The 19,922-nt window shown below is 39.7% G+C and overlaps 1 protein-coding gene across 1 annotated transcript; it reads right to left on the bottom strand.

The window, feature by feature from the left end:
- Positions 1–2,085: 2,085 nt before the first annotated feature.
- CHURC1 (churchill domain containing 1) lies at positions 2,086–19,042 on the bottom strand. Its single transcript, XM_039242107.1, has 4 exons — positions 18,849–19,042; positions 12,535–12,670; positions 10,420–10,490; positions 2,086–4,582 (listed from the first exon to the last, which is right to left on the bottom strand). The coding sequence occupies exons 1-4, from the start codon at positions 18,885–18,887 to the stop codon at positions 4,490–4,492; spliced, it is 339 nt and encodes a 112-aa protein (XP_039098038.1). The 5' UTR covers positions 18,888–19,042; the 3' UTR covers positions 2,086–4,489.
- Between the last annotated feature and the right edge of the window lie 880 nt (positions 19,043–19,922).

Raw genomic sequence — 19,922 nt, 5'->3', positions numbered from 1 at the left:
CATCACTTCCCTGAAGAAATACAGAATATATATCGGAGGCTCGTAGGATTTGTCCATCATCTCGATAGTGCTATAGGCTATTGCTATGTCTAGTAACAGAGCAGCTATCCTGGATGTTGGCACTATGCCACAGGCAATTTAGGGCCTCATATGCCAGTACGAAGTGTTGGGTCTTTCCTTTGGGGCTCAAGTTGAAGGAATTATCTAAAGATTCCCAAAGGATTAGGAATTACAGAAGTGATTTTGCAGAGAGAGTAACTAAGGGCCATAATGCTAGGGAAAGGGCTCATTTGGGCAGGGGAAATGCTCTCTGCTTCAGAAGGGGACCTGACCAGTTTGGCTCAGGAGGGAACAGGGAAGGCCAGGCTGGGGAAACTTGTTTTACAAGGACATTTCATTTTTACTAAATCTTTAGTTGTGCTGTTGTTAAAATGAAAAGAAGTGAGAAATTGTTTCCTTTATTTCTCATCTTGTTTGTCTCCTATTACATCCTCAGCAGTATCAGCTAATGGTCATAAACAGACATGGCAAAGCTTAATATAATCACCCACTTTCAATCTTTTAATCAAATCTCCCTAGAGGCACTCAGGAAGGACGGAGGTGTCTCATAAACAAGCGTTCCCAGAAAAGCTGAGATAATGCCACTCGTTTTAGAGCAAGGATAGAGACAATCACTTCTCTGAGGGCTCAAACAAAAATAAAGCTTGGACTAAATGATTTTGGGGAACCAAGGGACAAAGACTAAAATTTATTATTTCTATGACTAAGTTCCCACAGCTGTATCTCCTTGGTTTAAGAAACACTAAGCCAAATTCTAATGGTGATTTCAAATCTGATTTCTCACAATCACCATTACAACTGTCCTCCAAACCATCATTTATTGAATATTGACTACATTCACACACTGCACTGAGTACTTTATATATCTTAGGTTACTTAATTCCCATACTGGCCCTTTGAAGAATTTGTGTCTCTATTTAAAGAGAAGGTAATTGAGCAAGACACCTGCCAAGGACAAAGGGCTCCAAGTAGATTTGAATGTTAAACTCAGGTCAGTCTGACTATAAAGCCTGTACTCTATTTTTGAGAGAGACAGAGAGAGACAGAGAGAGAGAGACAGAAACAGAGTGTGAGTGGGGGAGGGGCAGAGAGAGAGGGAAACACAGAATCCCAAGCAAGCTCTGAGCTGTCAGCACAGACAGCTGAACCTGACGTAGGGTTCAAACTGATAAGCCGTGAGATCATAACCGGAATGGAAGTCAGACACTCATCTGACTGAGACACCCAGGTGCCCCTAAAGCCTGTACTCTTAATCACAACATGATAGTGTTTCCCTCCATATCAAAGTTCTTTCATAAAGACCACTGACGGTTGCCTGTACACAGCATTGCACAACTTAAAATCATTTTCATCATTTTCACTTATACTATATCATTTGATTTAAAACTCTCTGGAGAAAGCATGATTATTTCTATTTTTCCATCGAAGAACTGATGTACACTCAGTGACTTGCCTAGTGTCCCAACATGAGCAGGTGGCAGTTATTTTAGACCCAGGTCTCTCGGTTTCCAACCATACTGTATCTCACAATAGAGACTATCTTACAGTCAAGAGACACACAACCTAAAATTGAGAGTCTCAAATTCAGTGAAGTAACTTAATCTTGTTCACAAAAAAGAATGAAATGGAAAGAATTCTTGATACCTTTATAAAAAACAGTAAACATATCTCTCTTAGTAATTACTTATAAGTAATGAACTATATCTGGTTGTGCCCAGAATACATCATATATCAATTCATCAGTATTGTGAGAACCCAAGACCATTGAAGAAAGATTCAGCCAGCTAAAACAACAAAACAAACATGCTGAGCTTTGAACTCCAAGAGCCTAAGTAGGCAGACTCCAGATCTACACATCATGGAACAAGTAGACCAAGAATGAGGGACCAGGACAAGCCCACTCTCCCAATTACATCTATAGATGACTTCTTTTCTTTCTTGTATCTCAGGAAGGAAAGTAAAGAAGTCTGTTGTTTTTGCCTGGCTCCCCCTTATTTGAACAGAAAAATAATGATTCAGTAGAACTAGGTTGAAGAGGTCTTTATTTGATTAGACCTATAGAATAATTCTAGAAGATAAAGAAAGTTTCACAAAACACAGCACAAAGTTGGTTCAATAATGACGTATGTGGATAGGTTCTTATGTTTAAAATTTTGTAATATATAGTCCAAAACACATAGATAATTATACAGTCTGTAATAGACAAGGGTATCAGTAGGGGCTTATAAAACTGTACCCTTGAACCCCAAATGACTAAGTTGGAGGCATTAGCAAACTCCAAGAAGGAACAATTCGGAGGCTATAATGGGCTTAGTGCTGCTATTTAAAGTAATGAAGCATTTTCTCTGCTTTCTGGATCCATTTCACCAAACGATTTCCTCAGCAGGTCAGATATAGATTTGCAGAAAAGTGGAAAGCATTTTCCAGGAATAACACAACTGATCCCTAAGGAGCAGATGACTTAACTTTTCTGAATAACAAATCGTGCTCTGATGTGCCTAGATTCCTCAGAGTACTGTCACTGACAGTCTCAACTTCTTCCTAACCTTGCCAGACCATTATACTTCATGTGTACTGAACAGTAGTGTTGAGACGGAGTCACTGTACTAGCTGTGTGACCTTAAGCTCCTTTAACTTCTTTGTGCTCTAGTTTCTTTGGCTCTAAAATTGGGACAGCAATTTTAAAATTTTAAAATTGGGACCTACATTATGGAATTGTTAATGAGGATGAATTAAGTGTTTAAAAAAGGCTCTGGCACATAGTAAGTGCTCAATAAACCTCAGCATTAGCATTCATGTTATACAACAAAACTTCTCTGGTCTCAGCAATGAACACCATGCTCACTTTAGTTCATCAATAATGAACACCTTGCTCATCTTGCTCATTTCACTTTAGCAAAGCTTTAGATGAGAATTTCCAAATTTCTTGGATATGAAGAGGAAACTATTTTGTTTCTAATGACTGACTCTTTAAGTTCTGGTCTCAGAATGAGAAGAACCAACCAAAGCCATCTCATTGCGTCTAGTACTTTATATGCTTTCCAAAGCATTTTATATTCTTTAGTCATTTGATCTTCTAACAATACTGTGAAGGAAGAAAAACATCAATTTTTATTAGTCCAGTCTAATACAAATGGGACAATAAAGACCAGAGTAACACTTTGCTTAATGGTTATACTGTTACCAAATGGCAGAGAGGCCTAAATTTCAGGGTTTACATCACCCAAGCCAGTGTTCTTTCAATTACACAAGGTGAGATATTCTAAGATCTCTTTGGAGCAGCTGAAATCATTCTATTTACTTATGTTAATTAAAGTCTACACTTCATTCAGATTTTGCTAGTTTCAACCAAATACCCTTCTTCTGTCCCAGGATCCCATCCAGGATACCTCATTACATTTAGTTGTCATGTCTCTTTAGTGAGAGTTTCCCAGATTTGTCTTTAATGGCCTTCACAATTTTGAGGAGTACAGGCCAGGTATTTTGTAGACTGGCTCTCAAGTGGTATATCTCTGATGTTTTTTCCATGAATAGACTGGAGTTATGGGTTTTGGGGAAGAAGACCACATAGGCAAAGTGCCCTCCCATCACATCATATCAAGGTACGTGCTATTATCATAGGATGATCACTGAGGATGTTAGTCTTGGTCACTTGGCTGAGCTAGTGTTTGTCAGGTTTTTCCACTGTAAAGTTACTTTTCTTCGTTTGCATGCTCTAGTCTACTCTACTCTAACTTATTCTCCTCTACAGTAGGGAGTTGCTATGCATAACCCACACTTAAGGGGTGGAGGATATCTATATACATTATTCGAAATTCTTCTGCATGGGCGATTTGCCTGTTCTTCCAATTTATGTATTTACTTATTCAATCATTTATTTATATCAGTAAGGACTCGTAGATGTTTATAGTTTGGGTTATAACTCAATACTACTTTATTTTGTTGCTCCAACTGTTCCAACTTTGGTCACAGGGAGCTCCTTGAGTTGGCTCTTTTGTCCCTTTGACATGCTCCCAATCATTGTGTTTTGTGAGGGGGTTTTTTGAGCACTTTCTTTGTGGCACAAAATGGCTCCAACCTCGTCTTGTATATTCACTGCCCCAGTCCTAGAATCAATCATTTTTCCAAGGAGCCCTGGTTCCTTTTATTGGAACGAAGATGTGGACATTAGGAATGCTTCCATTCTAGTTGTATCTTCCGGCCACATAACTTCTAACAGAGATTCTTCATTCTGGCTTCATTCTGATGCGAACTGCAAACTTTAGCAGAGGAGCTCAGCATAATCCCCTAAATTACTTTTTATTTCAAAGGGTAGTTAAGTCTAAGCAGAAAAAAAAATGCAAATAATTTCCATTATAAACTAAGTAAGGCAAACCACTGCTGTATTATAAACCAACACAACATAGTTACTACAGAACTGCAGGGATCCTTAGAATAACAGAGTCATTTGTCGAGGGTCATCAGGGAGAATACTGATAGTATCTTCAGCTTTGCCACATAACAGACACAGCATGGTATACTCCTAGAACAAGATAAAGTGCATAATTACCTCGAGGAACAGGGAGAAAGACACTCCATAACTTACTCTGGTCAAGCTATTCTCTCCACATTGGAGTGGATATTCCTTCTGCACATCATATCGGTTTCTTCCACACCCACTGTGGATGTCTTAGACTTATTCTGGGTGTCCTGAAGTCTTTTGTTTACATAAACCGAATACAAGCTAGGGCTCTATTTACTATATATACAAGAATGTCACCTTGGAAATGCATGGCTATTTCCTGGATTTAAAACACGTATTGGGCTTGGTTATTAGTGCTGCTTTTTAAAGTAGGAGTGAAGCAATTTGAGTGTGGGTCCCTAAAGACAAATCCCTGTTTTCAGATTTGTTCCATTCTAAATTAGCTAAGACTCCTAAGCAACAAAAATGATTTTTAAAATGAAAGAAAGAAAGAGAGGTCCCAAACTGAAAAATCTATTTTTATCAACTTTAAGAAAATAAACAATTATGTTACATCCACTAGTATGTCATGCCTCGTATTTAGATAGCTGTCTGGAATTTGATCTAAGAAGTTTATGTTTCTTGGGCTTAACAAATGTCCAGGCTGATAAAAAAGGATGAAATCTTGCCAATTGCAATAACATGGATGGAGCTAGAGAGTATAATGCCAAGTGAAATGAGTCAGTCACAGAAAGACAAATACTATATGATTTCACTCACATGTGGAATTTAAGAAACTAAACAAGGAACAAATGAAAAAACACAGAGAAAGAAACCAAGAAACAGACTCTTAACTATAAACTGATGGTCACCAGAGGGGAGGGGTGGGGGATGAGTAAAATAGGTAATAGGGATTAAGGAGTGCAGGAGTGATGAGCAGTGGGTGATGTACAGAAGTGCTGAATCACTATATCGTACACCTGAAACTAATGTAACACTGTATGTTAACTACACTTGGATTAAAATTTTTTGAAATATCCAGGCTGGTGACAGAAGGGATTTTGTTTTAGGCAAAACACGTAGGGCAAATTCCTGTTTTTATAGCTATCTCTTTCTAGAATAAACCATACAAACATTTTTCCTTTCAAACTTTTGCTTAAAAACGTCTATATCTTCTTTAAGAAAACAGACATTAATGCTCAATCTATTCGTATTTCCACACTTCAAACTGAGATTGTTAGCTGTCTGGGAATTGACCAGTCAAAGCAGTGTGTGTTTCATGGGTCTAGACAGTCACTAGAGGGTCAAAGAGATAAACAATGACGGTGGTTCAGACACTCAGACCCAGACAACTGTATCTCCATTCCTACCAGTGAGTTCAGCAGGGGAGCTTAGTTGTGGCAATGGAAAGATTGTTTCTTAAAGACCACACTTAATTTTAAGGTCTACTCAACACATAGAGGCCAGGGCTTAGAGAACAAATACAAGTCTCATAAATTAAAAAATGAAATAAAAATCCACACGCTACAAGGTCTTTTACTGCTTTCAAATACTTCTGCTTTCACCTGCCAGACATTACTAGGAGGATGTCAACCTCTCACTGGAAATGAAGAAAACAATAATAAAGTCAAAATGGGAAAATGGGTGAAGCTAGACACAGATCTGAGTTTTCAACCAATCTATCCATCGACAGGTTTTTATTTAGTGCCTAAATGCTTTGCAATTAGGCATGAGAGAAAACAAGGACAAGGTCTCAGCTTCCAAAATTTATAATCTACCTTGGGAGCAAGGAAAAACCAAACAGGTGGTATAATCTGGAAAGATTATTAAATAAGTAATACTGATAACATCTGTAATCTTTAATTTATAGGTAGTCTGGAATCCAAATTTCACTGGTAGGTCAATTATTTGGAATTCAAAAGCAGTTTCCCATAGAAGTAATGTTGTACATAGCAGTTAGGTTCCCAGGAAATTCCAAGGAGTCTTTTAAATTCACATTGCACAAGACTACAGAATCTAACCATACAGAGCAGTGCTTCTGTGGGAAAATACATCTAGAATTCTGACTTGGAATGCCAGGAACACATCCCCCTGTGCTGCCAGGGTCGGGACACCTTTTACCAAAACTGGCCAAGTTGGGGGAGTAAGGATTCCTCCCAGTCATTCATGGAGAGCCTCAAAGGCTCCATCTGGGCAAAGTACAGAGGTACAGAATTGGAAGGAAGGGTGGATTGTGGGGAATCACCCTCAGGTGAGATCAGATTCTTTGTTTTATTCTGAGAGTCCCATGGCCCTTTTCTTCCATTAGTACCTATTATTTCTGACCCCAAGTCCTCCCCTCCCCTGGTCCAAAGAGAAACAGAAGGCAGTCTCGGGGATCCCCTTTCATTTCCTAAGACAAACAACTCATCCTTTTAGTCGCTTTGAGGGTGAAATAATAAAAGATACCTGTAATCATTTACAATGTAGTTTCTGTTTTAAACGCTGTACTTCTGTCTCTACTTTCCTCTGCTACTTGTGCCATCAGAAATCACTTTCACAATGATATTGTGGTTATTTTAAAAACAGAATCCTTACTTACCTTTTAGAGATATGTGCTGAAATATTTACACAAGTAGTGATACATTATATATGTATATATAATATACATATATAAAATATATTATTTCAAAATAATCTTGTAGGGACATGTAGGAATGGTAAGGTACAAACAAAACAAACTGAAGCTGGATAGTGGAAGTTAAAACACTATTCTGCCTACTTTTGCTCATAAAACACTTAAAACAAAACAAAACAAATAAAAAACATTACCAATGGTAGGAATCCCACCTTGAACCTGAACTACCGCTGGGGTAAAATGGGGGATGGAGTAGGGTGGGGACAAGGAAGTAGGTTACTGAAGCTGAGAACAAAGAGTTCTTGTGCCCATCAGGCTGAGAAGGAAGCTCCCAAGTGACTACTCACATGAGTCAGCACCCGCTGTACAAGGAAAGGGAGAAAGCAGTATGGGCTAGACTATCATGAACAACGAGGAGACAGAATTTAAGTTCTGCTTGAAAGAGGTAAGATTTAGTTGATTTGATGGTAGAGAAAGGACTGAGTCAAATCAAGGAAAAAGCATGAATAAGGACAGTGACAGGGAAAGAGCACACATTTCCCGTATGGAGCAGCGGGAGTGACACGATGATATGTTTAAGCAAGATTAACTTGGGGCACTTGGGTGGCTCAGTCGGTTAAGCATCCGACTTCGGCTCAGGCCATGACTTCACGGTTCGTGGGTTCAAGCCCCGAGTCAGGCTCTGTGCTGACAGCCAGCTCAGAGCCTGGAGCCCGTTTCAGATTCTGTATCTCCCTCTCTCTCTGACCCTCCCCTGCTCACGCTGTCTCCCTCTCTCTCAGAAATAAATAAAACGTTAAAAAAATATATTAACTTGAGGTCAGTGTGTAGAACTACAGTTTGGGAGCTGCTGCAGTAACTTAGGTTTCAGATGGTCCTTGACATGAGGCGTGGCAGCAGGGTCAAAAAAGGCAAGAGAAACAAAGGAAGAAAGGAGGGCAGGCAGGGTGTTAGGGTTACAGACAGACATTTGGGAGACAGCTGAATAGGTTTCAAGTGAGACTGAGTGTACGTGTGCTCACTATTTGAAAAAGTAAAGAGAAGGTTCCAGATCAGACACTGAAATTCAGAGGAAAATCAGGGAACAACAGGAAAGGAAACTAGGGAAAAAGCAAAAGGGGACTCAAAATGATTTCAAAAGAAAGAAAAAAGTCTGGCACCATGGGCCTCAAGGGAAGAAATCCTTCAAAAACAATAGCTGACAAAACCAGACCCACAGGAGATGTTAAGAGCGCTAAGAGGCAGTCACGGGATTTGGCTACGTGATAGGAGGCCTCCGAGAGAATGGTTTTAGTGAAGTGAACATAAAAATCCATGTGTAGGTGGTTATGAGGAGCACAGGGAAATTAGGAAAACAGGGTAAAGACCTACTCAAGTAAAGAAGCAAAAGCAAGGAAAGAGATGATGACAGGATGAGTCAAAGACGTAGCTGTGGGAAATGAAAACATTTTAAATTTATTTTTAATAAGTGAAGAATCAAGTACATTTAATGTAAGAAATGTTTTAAATCCCAGGGAGACAAAGAAGATGCTGGACAAAGAGGAGACTGATGAAGAAATGTGGAAAGGGTAGCCTTAGAGAGGAGGGAATAAGAATCTTCCTCTCTAATGGGATAGAAGGAAGAGTCTGAATTGGGACAACGCTGTGTGTGATAAGCCAGAGACCAGGGGAAATAAGAGAAGGGAGTGTGGGCCAGCCCCATGAGAACCTTGAAATGAGGAGACGAGGAGCTTAGATATTACACTGCAGCTAAAATGAGCTATGGGAAGGCCAAAGAGGTGGTCTAAAGCATAGCTTTCAGAAGACTACTCTGACTGTAGGGCACAGAATACAGGTGGAAGGAAGCAGATGTTGAGAGAGAAGAGGACATAGCCTAGTCTGAGTTGGGTTTTTTCCCAAGAGAATTTCACACTGTCTAGGCATTGTGAATACAAGCCATCTTCCTTTATCTTCTTCTTCCTACCCCAGAGTAATTTCTGGGGCAGCTTTGACAGTGGCTGTGTTCAGTCATAAAGGAAAATCAGCTAGAGCGAAGTCTAGCTATGATAGACAATGTCTCAATCAGGGCAATCTTCATATCCATTTAGGGCTCTAAAATGCCCACAGGAACTTCGAGAGCCCCCTTTTCCTCCCATGAAAGGACAGAGCTGCTCCTTTAAATCCACAATATGCTCCTTCCCCTATTTGGCCACTGTGCATTCACTGAGATCTTGATTTTGTCCTAAGTTAAATATACCATATAAATATTTTTTGAGACATAATTTTTGGATGCTGAGGAGATGTGGTCAAGATGTTGTATAGATTAACCAAACATAACAGAACAGATTCTGACAGGTGAATAAGTGAATTTAAAAAAAAAAAAAAAAAAAGAATGAATGAGAGTAGTTATACTCTAAGATTCTATTATGGAAGATTATTATTTTTTTTAATTAAAATACTACCAAATTTGAAGCACTTAAAATTCCCTTGCCAGTTAAAAGCTCTAACCTGATAATTATATCTGATGGATGAATATGTAGTTCACTTTAAATAAGTAACTCAATCTGAAGGCTTGAAAATGGAGGCAGTACAGGACAGATACAGGTTCCACAGTGTCCTTCTGGTTTCCAGTTTACCCTCGGTTCTGCCCCAGTGTCTAGCTTTTCTTCCTGACCCTCTCTCTGATCTGTGAACCTTTAGCAATTCAGGCATTCAGGAACCTTCTGTACAACTCTTCATGTGCTTTCACAATTGTACAAGGCCTCATCTTTATTATAAATACTTATTCTTTACCCTTACAGGGGCCCAGCTTCTATCCTACAACCTTGAGCTATCCATCCTATTATTTTACAATGAATAATATTACAATGTCTTACCACAATTGAGACTATAGAGTTGTTCAACTCTACATGCCTACTGGGGAAGACAAAGGTAACCTCCTTATCAGAATTTCCATGCTCAGCAAGTACAGTGGCAGTGGGCAGGCTAACACTTATAAAGCCAACAATTATGCAATTACATAACTGGATAGAAAAAACCCAGCACAATAGGAACCTCAGAAGAAGCCACAATGTGCTGTTTTTATAAACAAAACTGACAGGCCTGAGATATCATTTGTAAGGCATGCATTTGGATTTGACTCTTGCGAAGACAGGTTCGAACACAGAAACACATATCTAAAGTTTCTCTTGTAACATACACAAGTAGAAGAGGGTGACGGTCTGCTTTAATATTTGCGAGTCCTTCATGTATTAAAACTAATTTACAAAAGTACTTTTATCACCCCCTCCCCCACAGTAACACACTACATTTATACATTTACCTGAAATTCATCCATGATACTGAATGTGTACTCATGCCTGGCTACTACGTGATGACAATTCTTACACAGATCTGCCAAAACAGAGAGACACTTAAATAATTAAGTCTTGTAAGATGTCCTAAGTCAGTAAAATTTCTATTCTCTGCATAGTATTGCTTTGAAAGAATCTTAAGTGATAAATTTAACACAGCAGCAGGAAACCGATTATAATATTTGCCCTGATAAGAAATCTAAAATCTGTCACCTGGCAATACTACAAAAGAAGGGCTTCAACTCAGAGACTTAACAGGCATATGTTAATTCCCATTCTCAGAACTTATAAAAACCGTGCTACTAAAACCAATCATAAATAAAAAAGCCAATGCTAGACATTACAAAGTGAATTTAATGGCAACAAAAGACTGTACAAAAAACACGATGATAATAATAATAACTATGATTTATTGAGTGTTTACTGTGTGCCAGATACTGTCCTAAATACTTTTTATCTGTTTACTTAATCTTCTCAAAACCCAAAGAGGTAGATACTTGTTATCACCTTTAAAAAAATTTTTTTTGGGGCGCCTGGGTGGCTTAGTCGGTTAAGCGTCCGACTTTCGCTTGGGTCGTGATCTCGCGGTTCGTGGGTTCGAGCCCCGCGTCGGGCTCTGTGCTGACTGCCAGCTCAGAGCCTGGAGCCTGTTTCAGTCTGTGACTCCCTCTCTCTCTCTGACCCTCCCCTGCTCGTGCTGTCTCTCTCTCTCTCTCTCCTAGAAATAAATAAAACATTAAAAAATAATAATAATAAATAAATAAATAAATAATAAAAAAATTTTTTTTCATGTTTATTCATTTTTTGAGAGCGAGAGAAAGAGAGCACACATGAGTGGGGGAGGGGGAGAGAGAGAGAAGACGACACAGAATCCAAAGCAGGCCCCAGGCTCTGAGCTGTCAGCAGAGAGCCCGACATGGAGCCTGAACTCACAAACCATGAGATCATGACCTGAGCCGAAGTCGGATGCTTAACCGACTGAGCCCCTGATAACCAGGCGTCCCCTGTTATCACCTTTTTAAGGATAAGGAAACAAAGGGACACCATGGTTAAGTAGCTATTAGCAAGACTACTGAGCTAGGAAGTGTTGGCAAGAGAATTCAAATCCATGCATTCTGGTTGCAGGGCTCTTGCTCTTACCCACTATGTCCTACTACCTGGAACAAAATAGAGTTTAAAGGGTTATGTGTAAAAGAAAGAAAAAGATCTTTCTACTTTAGAATACTTTTGATAGTCTGACTCAATTCTAAGGGCTTAGTGTCTTTTCATAACCTCCTTTCAAAATATCATTATTTGCACATTTATTTCTCATATATTCAGCACATACCAAAGACCAGTAGAGAAGCAAAACAGGGATGTAAACAGTTTAAATTCTTGTCCCGATACCCTAAAATGTATATGGGCTTCATTTACTAAATTAAATGGGCCCTAAAATGTATATGCACTTAATTTACTCAAAGAAATTCTTAGTGCCAACCTCAGAATTGATTCACTTTCATTATACATGGCTTCTTTATTTGGTTTCTCAGTACTGGAGTACTGGGGATGAGGAGCAGCATATGAAGGTAGCACAGCAAAAGAAACAACACAATGACAATGAGACAGGGGACAAAAAAAGCCATGAGAAAGAAACAAGACAAAAAAAACCCATTACCTCCCAGGGTCATTTAGTACAGCAGCAAACAGCCCCAAACACTTTAGTAGCTGTTGGAGGACATCACTGAATTAGACTACGGTAAAAAAAAAAAGAAAGAAAGAAAGAAAGAAAACCCACACGAATGACCCTAAGGTTAAAACAAGTCTCTATTATCTTATTTCAGAAGGCATAAAGGCTTTAAAAACAAACCAAAAAATGGTACCTGAGTCAGAAGCTTCATTTATCTCCAAAAATCACTCATGCAGAGTATCTGATGATGCTACCATCATCTGTATTTTCCTCTTAAAAACCTAACTAGCAACTCTGTCTTGCAATACAATATTGAAATAGGCCTCATAATATAAAATATATCAACAGGCACAACACACCAGCTTTTAAAAGCCAGTATTTGCTATCAGACTTGCATGTAAATAAAAAATCTACTTACGATCATAGGTAACTATTTCTTCTCCATCTTCCTCTTTCAAAGATTTGTTTGTGATCAGCATAAAATCCCGCTTATTGCACACTGCACAGCCTGTAAAGTTCAGCAAGAAAGATCCATTCTCCAGGCAGATGTTACCCTAAAATGTTAAAAATAGGAATTTAATTTTCTTCTATTTCAAAACCCTTGGTGAAAATAATTAATAGACTAAAAATTTCTAAAGGCAAAAAAACATGGCCAGAATTTACTTGCTTGAAGTCTGTACCAAGTAATTTTTCAAATTACTAGCTTTCCTCTAGAAGGGCTATTTATGGCAAATACAACTGAAGCAGTGTGAAAGCTGTTAAGTCTCTGAGGACAGCAACTGTATCTGAGAGGACTAAATGCAAATGGATATTTAGAAACAGTGAAGCTTTAATAATATATGAAAAAGAAAAATTAGAAAAATCCAATTGCCAATAATATTTAAATGAGGCATATACTAAAACTAGAATTAAAATTTAATAAAAAGTGATCTTATACAATGTGGTGCTCAATTGATTGTTGAAGTAACATTTTCTGATGCCTTAAAAATAACACAAAATAGGGGCGCCTGGGTGGCTTAGTCGGTTAAGCGTCCGACTTTCACTTAGGTCATGGTCTTGTGGTTCGTGGGTTCCAGCTCCGCGTCGGGCTCTGTGCTGACTGCCTGCTCAGAGCCTGGAGCCTGTTTCAGTCTGTGACTCCCTCTCTCTCTGACCCTCCCCTGCTCACGCTCTCTCTCTTCGAGAAAAAAAAAAAAATAACACAAAATAAGCAAACAAGAATAAACCTTCAGCTCTGTAGATGCCAATCCTTAAGGACATGTGTGGTTCATGCAGAGGAGATAAACTCTGCAATTCATCAGCCTGACACTATGGCATTCAAGAGAGACCGGGTTTTGCTTCATCACTAAGAAACTTAACAACTTACACTCCTGGCTCAAGGGAGTTCTTTGCTAAAGGCTTACCAGTAATTGTTCAGAAAATCATTATATAAATAATCTAATTCAACCTCATTTCTGACCAATCGGGTATTTTTAACACTTGATGTGACTAAAAACCCATCAAATCAATATTTCTCCAATGCAGCTATGTGCCCGATACTGTGCAAAGCACAGGGAAGGATTAGAGAATGAGTCTTATCTTTCCACCTTTGAGAAGCTTATGAACTCTCAGGAAGACAAACTTGAAGGGTTGCCACAGTGAAGCCTTCCTGGATTCCCAGCACCACATAACCTTTCCCTTCTGAGTGGCTCCTTGAAGCTATGTACTAAGGAAGATATTTACTCTGTTGGGGCAGGGGTGCGGGGAAGTGAGGAAATCAATCTAACTACATAGTTGGGAAATACTAAATCATAGGCACATCAACTTAATTACTAAAGGTGGAAAAAAAGGCCTTGAGGTTAAAATATAAATTTCCAGCTATAAAAAACAGCTGCTTTGTTTTTTTTAAAAATAAACTTCACTGAAGTGTAATTTATATACAATAAAATCCACACATTGTAAGGGTATAGGTGAATGACTTATATACCAATATATATAGATATATAAATCTATAAATATAATCACTATCCAAATCAAGATATAAAAACTTTTATTTTCCCAGAAGTTCCTTAATGTTTTGCAATCTATCTCCAACCCCTATTTCAGGTACCCCTTGATCTGATTTCTATCTCTAGATATTAGTTTTGCTTGTTATGAAATTTTATATAAATAGAATCATGCAGTATACTCTTCTGCATCTAGTTTCTTTTGTTACACGTAAAGTCCATGTTAATCACGTATGTTGTTGTATGTACCGGTAGTTTATTGCTTTCTATTGCCAAACCTATTGCATGGATTCATCTGTTGATAGACTTTTAGGTCCTTTTCAGTTTGGGGCTATTATGAATAAAGCAGCTACAAAGATTCAAGTCTTGTGAAGACATATGCCTTTCTCTTGAGTAAACATCTAGAAGTAGAACTGCTGAGTCATATGGTAAAATTATGGTCCATACAAATTTTAGAACTGCCAGTTAGTTTTCCAGTTTCCCATTTTCCATTCTCACTAGAACTGTGTAAGTTCCAGTTGCTTCATATCCTCACCAACCGTAGGTACCATGTATTTCTTATTTTAGCCATCCTAATCATGTAAAGAAGTATATCATAGCAGTTTTTTTTTAATGTTTTATTTATTTTTGAGGGAGAGAGAGAGACAGCATGAGCAGGGGAGGGTCAGAGAGAGAGGGAGACACAGAATCCGAAGCAGGCTTCAGACTCTGAGCTAGCTGTCAGCACAGAGCCCGATGCGGGGCTTGAGTTCACAAACCATGAAATCATGATCTGAGCTGAAGTTGGACGCTTAACCAACTGAGCCACCAAGGCACCCCTCATAGCAGTTTCTAATTGGCATTTCCCTCATGACTAACAAAGTTAAGCGTCTTTTCATGGTGCCTACCCACGTACCTTCTTTTGTGGAGTGTCTATTTAAGTCTTGCCCATTTTTTAAAAGTTAGGTTGTTTATCTTTATTTAGTTATAACAGTTATTGAGTTATAAGTTTTGTTTTTTTTTTAAGTTTACTTATTGTGAGAGACAGTACAAGCAGGGATGGGGCAGAGAAAAAGAGGGAGAAAATCCCAAGCAGGCTCTGTGCTGTGAGTGTGGAGCCCAACATAAGGCTTCATCTCATGACTTGAGCTGAAATCAAGAGGCAGATAATCAACTTAGCCACCCAGGCACCCCATAAGCGTTCTTTATACAAATCTTCTCAGATTGATATTACAAATATTTTCTCCCTGTTACTGATGTGCTGTTTTTTAAATAATGTCTTTTGAAGAACAGTTTTGATTTTTATGAAGTCTAATTTATCAAAGTTTTTCTTTCACTATTTGTATTTGTCTTTTAAGTCTAGTATTTCTTATTCTGAAAAATATCTACAAGTCTCCAGAAAAACTCATGAAACCCAAATAAATAAATATTTAGGGGCGCCTGGATGGCTCAGTCGGTTAAGCGTCTAACTCTTGATTTCAGCTCAGGTCATGACCTCAGGGTTCTTGAGATCAAGACCTGTGTTGCACTCCCCTCTGACAGTGCAAAGCCTTCTTGGATTCTCTCAAACTAAATAAATAAACTTAAAAATAATTAAATATTTATTGCTTACTCATTCTGAACTTAGAGCTTCTCAACATGCTAATCCGTTATTTTTCTCTGCCATGCATAGACTATTCTTGCTACCACTATCTTACTGTCCTTTCCTTTGCTAAGCTCAGAGACTTCTCTTACTGCCTTCAGAAATATCTCATGAATTCGATAACCCTCAGAGTTGGAAGGACCTTTGAGATTTCAAATGGTCAAGTTAGGCTCTCCTGAACAACAGAAGAGAGTTCAATTCTTCTAAGGGTTGCACGTTCCATTTTTGAAAATCTGTTAGAAGGGTGTCTGGATGGCTCAGTCAGTTGAGCATCCTACTTCAGCTCAGGTCATGATCTCACGGTTCGTGGGTTCAAGCCCCGCGTCAGGCTCTGTGCTGACAGCTTGCTCAGAGCCTGGAGCCTACTTTGGATTCTGTGTCTCTTTCTCTCTCTGCCCCTCTCCCAACTCATGCTCTGTCTCTCAAAAATAAATAATAAAAACCTTTAAAATAGAAATGAAAATCTGTTAGAAAGTTCTTTATTCTGATTCAAAGCCTACAACCCAATAACATCCACCCACTAATTCTTTCTAAATCTGCTTCCTGAAATTCCAAAAAGTTTAATTCTTCCTCATGACAGACCTTTAATTATTTTAGAACAGAAAAGTCACAAAAAAGTGCTTATGAAAGGCACCTTACTGGTTTTCCAATCACCTCAATCCTTTACTCTTCTTCTTATACTTTATTTTTACTTTCGAAATTAATTTATTCCCTGAAGCTCAATCCTTGATTCTCCAGTCTTTTCCTAAGAAAACAAATCATTTCTTTTATTCTTATTTTTGAGAGAGAGAGAGTGCAAACAGGGGAGAAGCAGAAGGAGACACAGAATCCAAAGCAGGCTCCAGGCTCTGAGCAGTCGGCACCCAACACAGGGCTCAAACTCACAAACTGTGAGATCAAGACCTGAGCCAAAGTTGGACGCTCAACCGACTGAGTCACCCAGGCGCCCCAAAACAAATCATCTCTATTTTGACACTTTTAGTTGGCTAGCTCATCTGTTTGAATCCCACACCTAAACTGCAATCTTATATTTTCACTTGATTCCTTGAATGTTACATTCTCAATCTTGGATGAAACATGATAAAAACAATCTGACCACGTGCCCCCCAAGTTTGGTTCTCTCTCCCACATGCCACCAATTTCTGTAAGGATACTCCCCATTTCCCTAGATTGAAAATTTATGATCATCTGTAGGTCTTCCTTTCATTAAATTGGCTGAGTCCTATCAGTTCTTTCTTTGAAATGATTATTTCATTATCTCATGCCTATCCTAGTGTTTTCATGACTCCCCAAATACTCTGTAGGGCTCTCCCTTTTACATTTCTCATCCCATTACCTCAACATACAGCCGTAGATTCATTTCCCTAAATAACAGGTTTCAGAAGTATTTCCCTATTCACTTTTTTCGATAGGTGCTCAACGCCTGAAGTGTAAAACCCAACCTTCTTAATACAATTTTTAAGCCTTTTGATTAGCTCAACTCTTAGGAATCCAACCTAAGCTCTTTCATACTCTTCACTACAAACACCTCCTTCACATGGTCCCTGAAAAGTGCAGTGTTTATTACTGGATTCATAAAAATTTCTTTTAAAAGTATGAAATAGAACACAACACAGAAAAGTATATGAGATAGCATAATGCCTCGAGCTAGTAGATGTCAGTAGTATCCCCAGTTGTGACAACTAAAAATGTCTACAGATAGTACCAAATGTCCCCTGGGAGGCAAAATCACACCTAGTTGAGAATCACTGCTCTAATTAATTCACTTTCATTATTCATTCATGGTTCTATGACCGTATCACACTTTTTCCGGTCTACTACTACAAATGATGCTCTTATGAACATTCTTTTTTTTTTTTTTTTTTAACTTCTAGGAGAGAGAGAGAGACAGCGTGAGCAGGGGAGGGTCAGAGAGAGAGGGAGTCACAGACTGAAACAGGCTCCAGGCTCTGAGCTGGCAGTCAGCACAGAGCCCAACGCGGGGCTCGAACCCACGAACCGCGAGATCATGACCCAAGAGAAAGTCAGTCTTATGAATATTCTTATACAAGTTTCCAAGAACATATGAACATGCATTTATTTCTCTAGAATGAGAATTGCTGGGTCATTCAGTATGCACATCTTTAACTTTGATACAACCTTTCTCCCAGGAGGTTGTACCATGAGTGTTCATGTTATACATCCCACTCCAAAGCCTAAGTATTACTCAAAATACTAAGAGGCAGAAGCAGCTATATATTTTCTACCGCCCAACCATTACAAGAATCCCTGTTCTTATATTCCACAAGCCTCTGGCTCTTCCTTTTCTACCAGAGGCTTTTTCTACTCTAGTCACAACTAGCCTCCAAGTTCCAAATGAGGTCCACCTTTCTTTTGGGAGAACAGGGCTATTGCTCTAAACTTGAATATCACTTATGAACTGTACTACTTTTTGTTGTTGTTGTTAAATCACATACTCTAAGCTGTAAGCTCTCAGAAGGCAATGAAGCTGCCTTTTATTTCATCTTCGGTATCCCCTTCTGGTCTAGCTACACACATAAATGTTCAAGTATACCTTGAATAAATGAGAGTAAATAAACTTCGGCTTCCAGAGATTGAAAGAACAGATATTTTTACAAACTCCCAGGAAATCTGATTTCTGGCCTTGGCTCTCAGGTTAACAGAATGTGAACTTGATTTCCGCTCTCTGGGCATTAGTTTCATATGCAAAACTGTGTTATGACAGATGACCTCAGAGGTCCCTTCCAGCGCTAGATTTCAGTAAGAAAAGTGAATTTCACCAAATCAAGCTGTCGGATGACACCAGGGGTGGGGGGAGGATGTCCCTTTGTCATCGACTGGATTGCTGGTGATGTGGGGTTTCCTTTGTTGTACCCTGGAGCTTAAGAGAAGTGGGGTGACGGCTGATGTCAGCCGTCAGGGCGTGGATCGGCTGGCAGAATGGACGGCCACCGGCCGCCCCCGCCGTCAAGTGCCTAAATACAGCTACCGGGTCACCGGAACGGGCACAGCGGCTGGGTCGTCCCGCGCTCGGCCTCTCAGCGAAGGCCGGCCGGGGGCATGAGGAGCCTCAGGGGCTGGCCACCGCTCAAGGGGGCGAGAAGTTCCCGGCGCCCACTCGCTCACCCGGTCGGGATACTCCTTCTCCACACAGCCCCCACACATCCCGACGCCGTTCACAAGGACCGTCCTCTAGTGCTTCCGGGAAGACGAAGCCTCGCGAGAGCAAAGGGAAGGTTGCCGCATGCGCCCCAAATACGCGACCCTGGAGTATTTGCTTTCGGGAATCTACTCGAAGTCTCCGCCCCTTAGCCACTGTTGTGAGGGCAGAGCCTGGTCTCCCAGGCAACAACGGCCGGCCGGGAGAGGGACTTCGGAAACCTTCGGAGAAAGGGGCGGGCCCACGGACCCTGTGGCGGGAACCCGGAAGGGGAAGTTCTCATCCAGGCGCTTTCCTGAGCCTAGGCTGAGAGAAAGGCAAGTCACAGTACACACGAAAAGGAATTGTTTCTCGCTGCCTCGGCTCACCCCATACATAAAGCTGAAATTATAGTAATTTAACCACCTTTCTATTACCAGTGAGAGTGATAAATCAGCTCTTAGCAGGTGAATAAGCAGCATCCGAAGTGTTGGCCAAGAGGCACTTAGAGCTCTGCAGAGACTCTCCTAAAACTCCTTAAAAAAAAAAAAAGTTTAAAATGTTAATAATAAATGACCATTATTTATCCCATTAGCGATGGGAAACGTGTTTCTGTGTGTTACCGAAACACCTCAGTGGCATGCACACACTGTGCAAATAGAAAATGGCGAGAGCCCAGGCTATGGAGCTCAAAATGCTTGTGGTTGGTGCCCCGCAAATTCCTTTTCACAGTGATGTTGTTAACTTGACTATGAATATCGAAAATCTGTCCTTGTGCTTGTGAACAACCTGTCCTGATCGTACCCAGCTACTCCCATAGAGATATTTAATGGGGGAGAATCAGCATCCTTCCTTAACCTGCCTATAGTAGTCAAGTCAAGTCAGGGAGCATATGCGACTCTGGGATCCATATTCTTTTTTGTTTTTTTAAGTTTATTTATTTATTTTGAGGGTCGGGGGCAGAGAGAATCCCAAGCAGGCTCTTCAGCCAGAGCCTGATGTGGGGCTTCATCCCACCAACCTTAAGATCAGCACCTGAGCTGAAATCAAGAGTCAGATGC

The sequence above is a fragment of the Hyaena hyaena genome, unplaced genomic scaffold, assembly GCF_003009895.1.
Source record: "Hyaena hyaena isolate Hyena2069 unplaced genomic scaffold, ASM300989v1 scaffold_208, whole genome shotgun sequence".
NCBI classification, from domain to species: domain Eukaryota; kingdom Metazoa; phylum Chordata; class Mammalia; order Carnivora; family Hyaenidae; genus Hyaena; species Hyaena hyaena.
The sequence above is the reverse complement of the archived record's forward strand: the minus strand, read 5'-3'. Positions and strand labels throughout refer to the sequence as shown.

Bases quoted from the DNA above. Each gene is read 5' to 3' on its own strand.
- CHURC1 (XM_039242107.1), bottom strand. From the start codon at position 18,887: ATGTGTGGGGGCTGTGTGGAGAAGGAGTATCCCGACCGG. The intron at 10,491-12,534 runs GTAAGTAGATTT...CTGTTTTGGCAG, and splicing joins AGAAATAGTTACCTATGATC to ATCTGTGTAAGAATTGTCAT. The intron at 4,583-10,419 runs GTAAATGTATAA...ATCTTGTTCTAG, and splicing joins GTATCATGGATGAATTTCAG to GAGTATACCATGCTGTGTCT.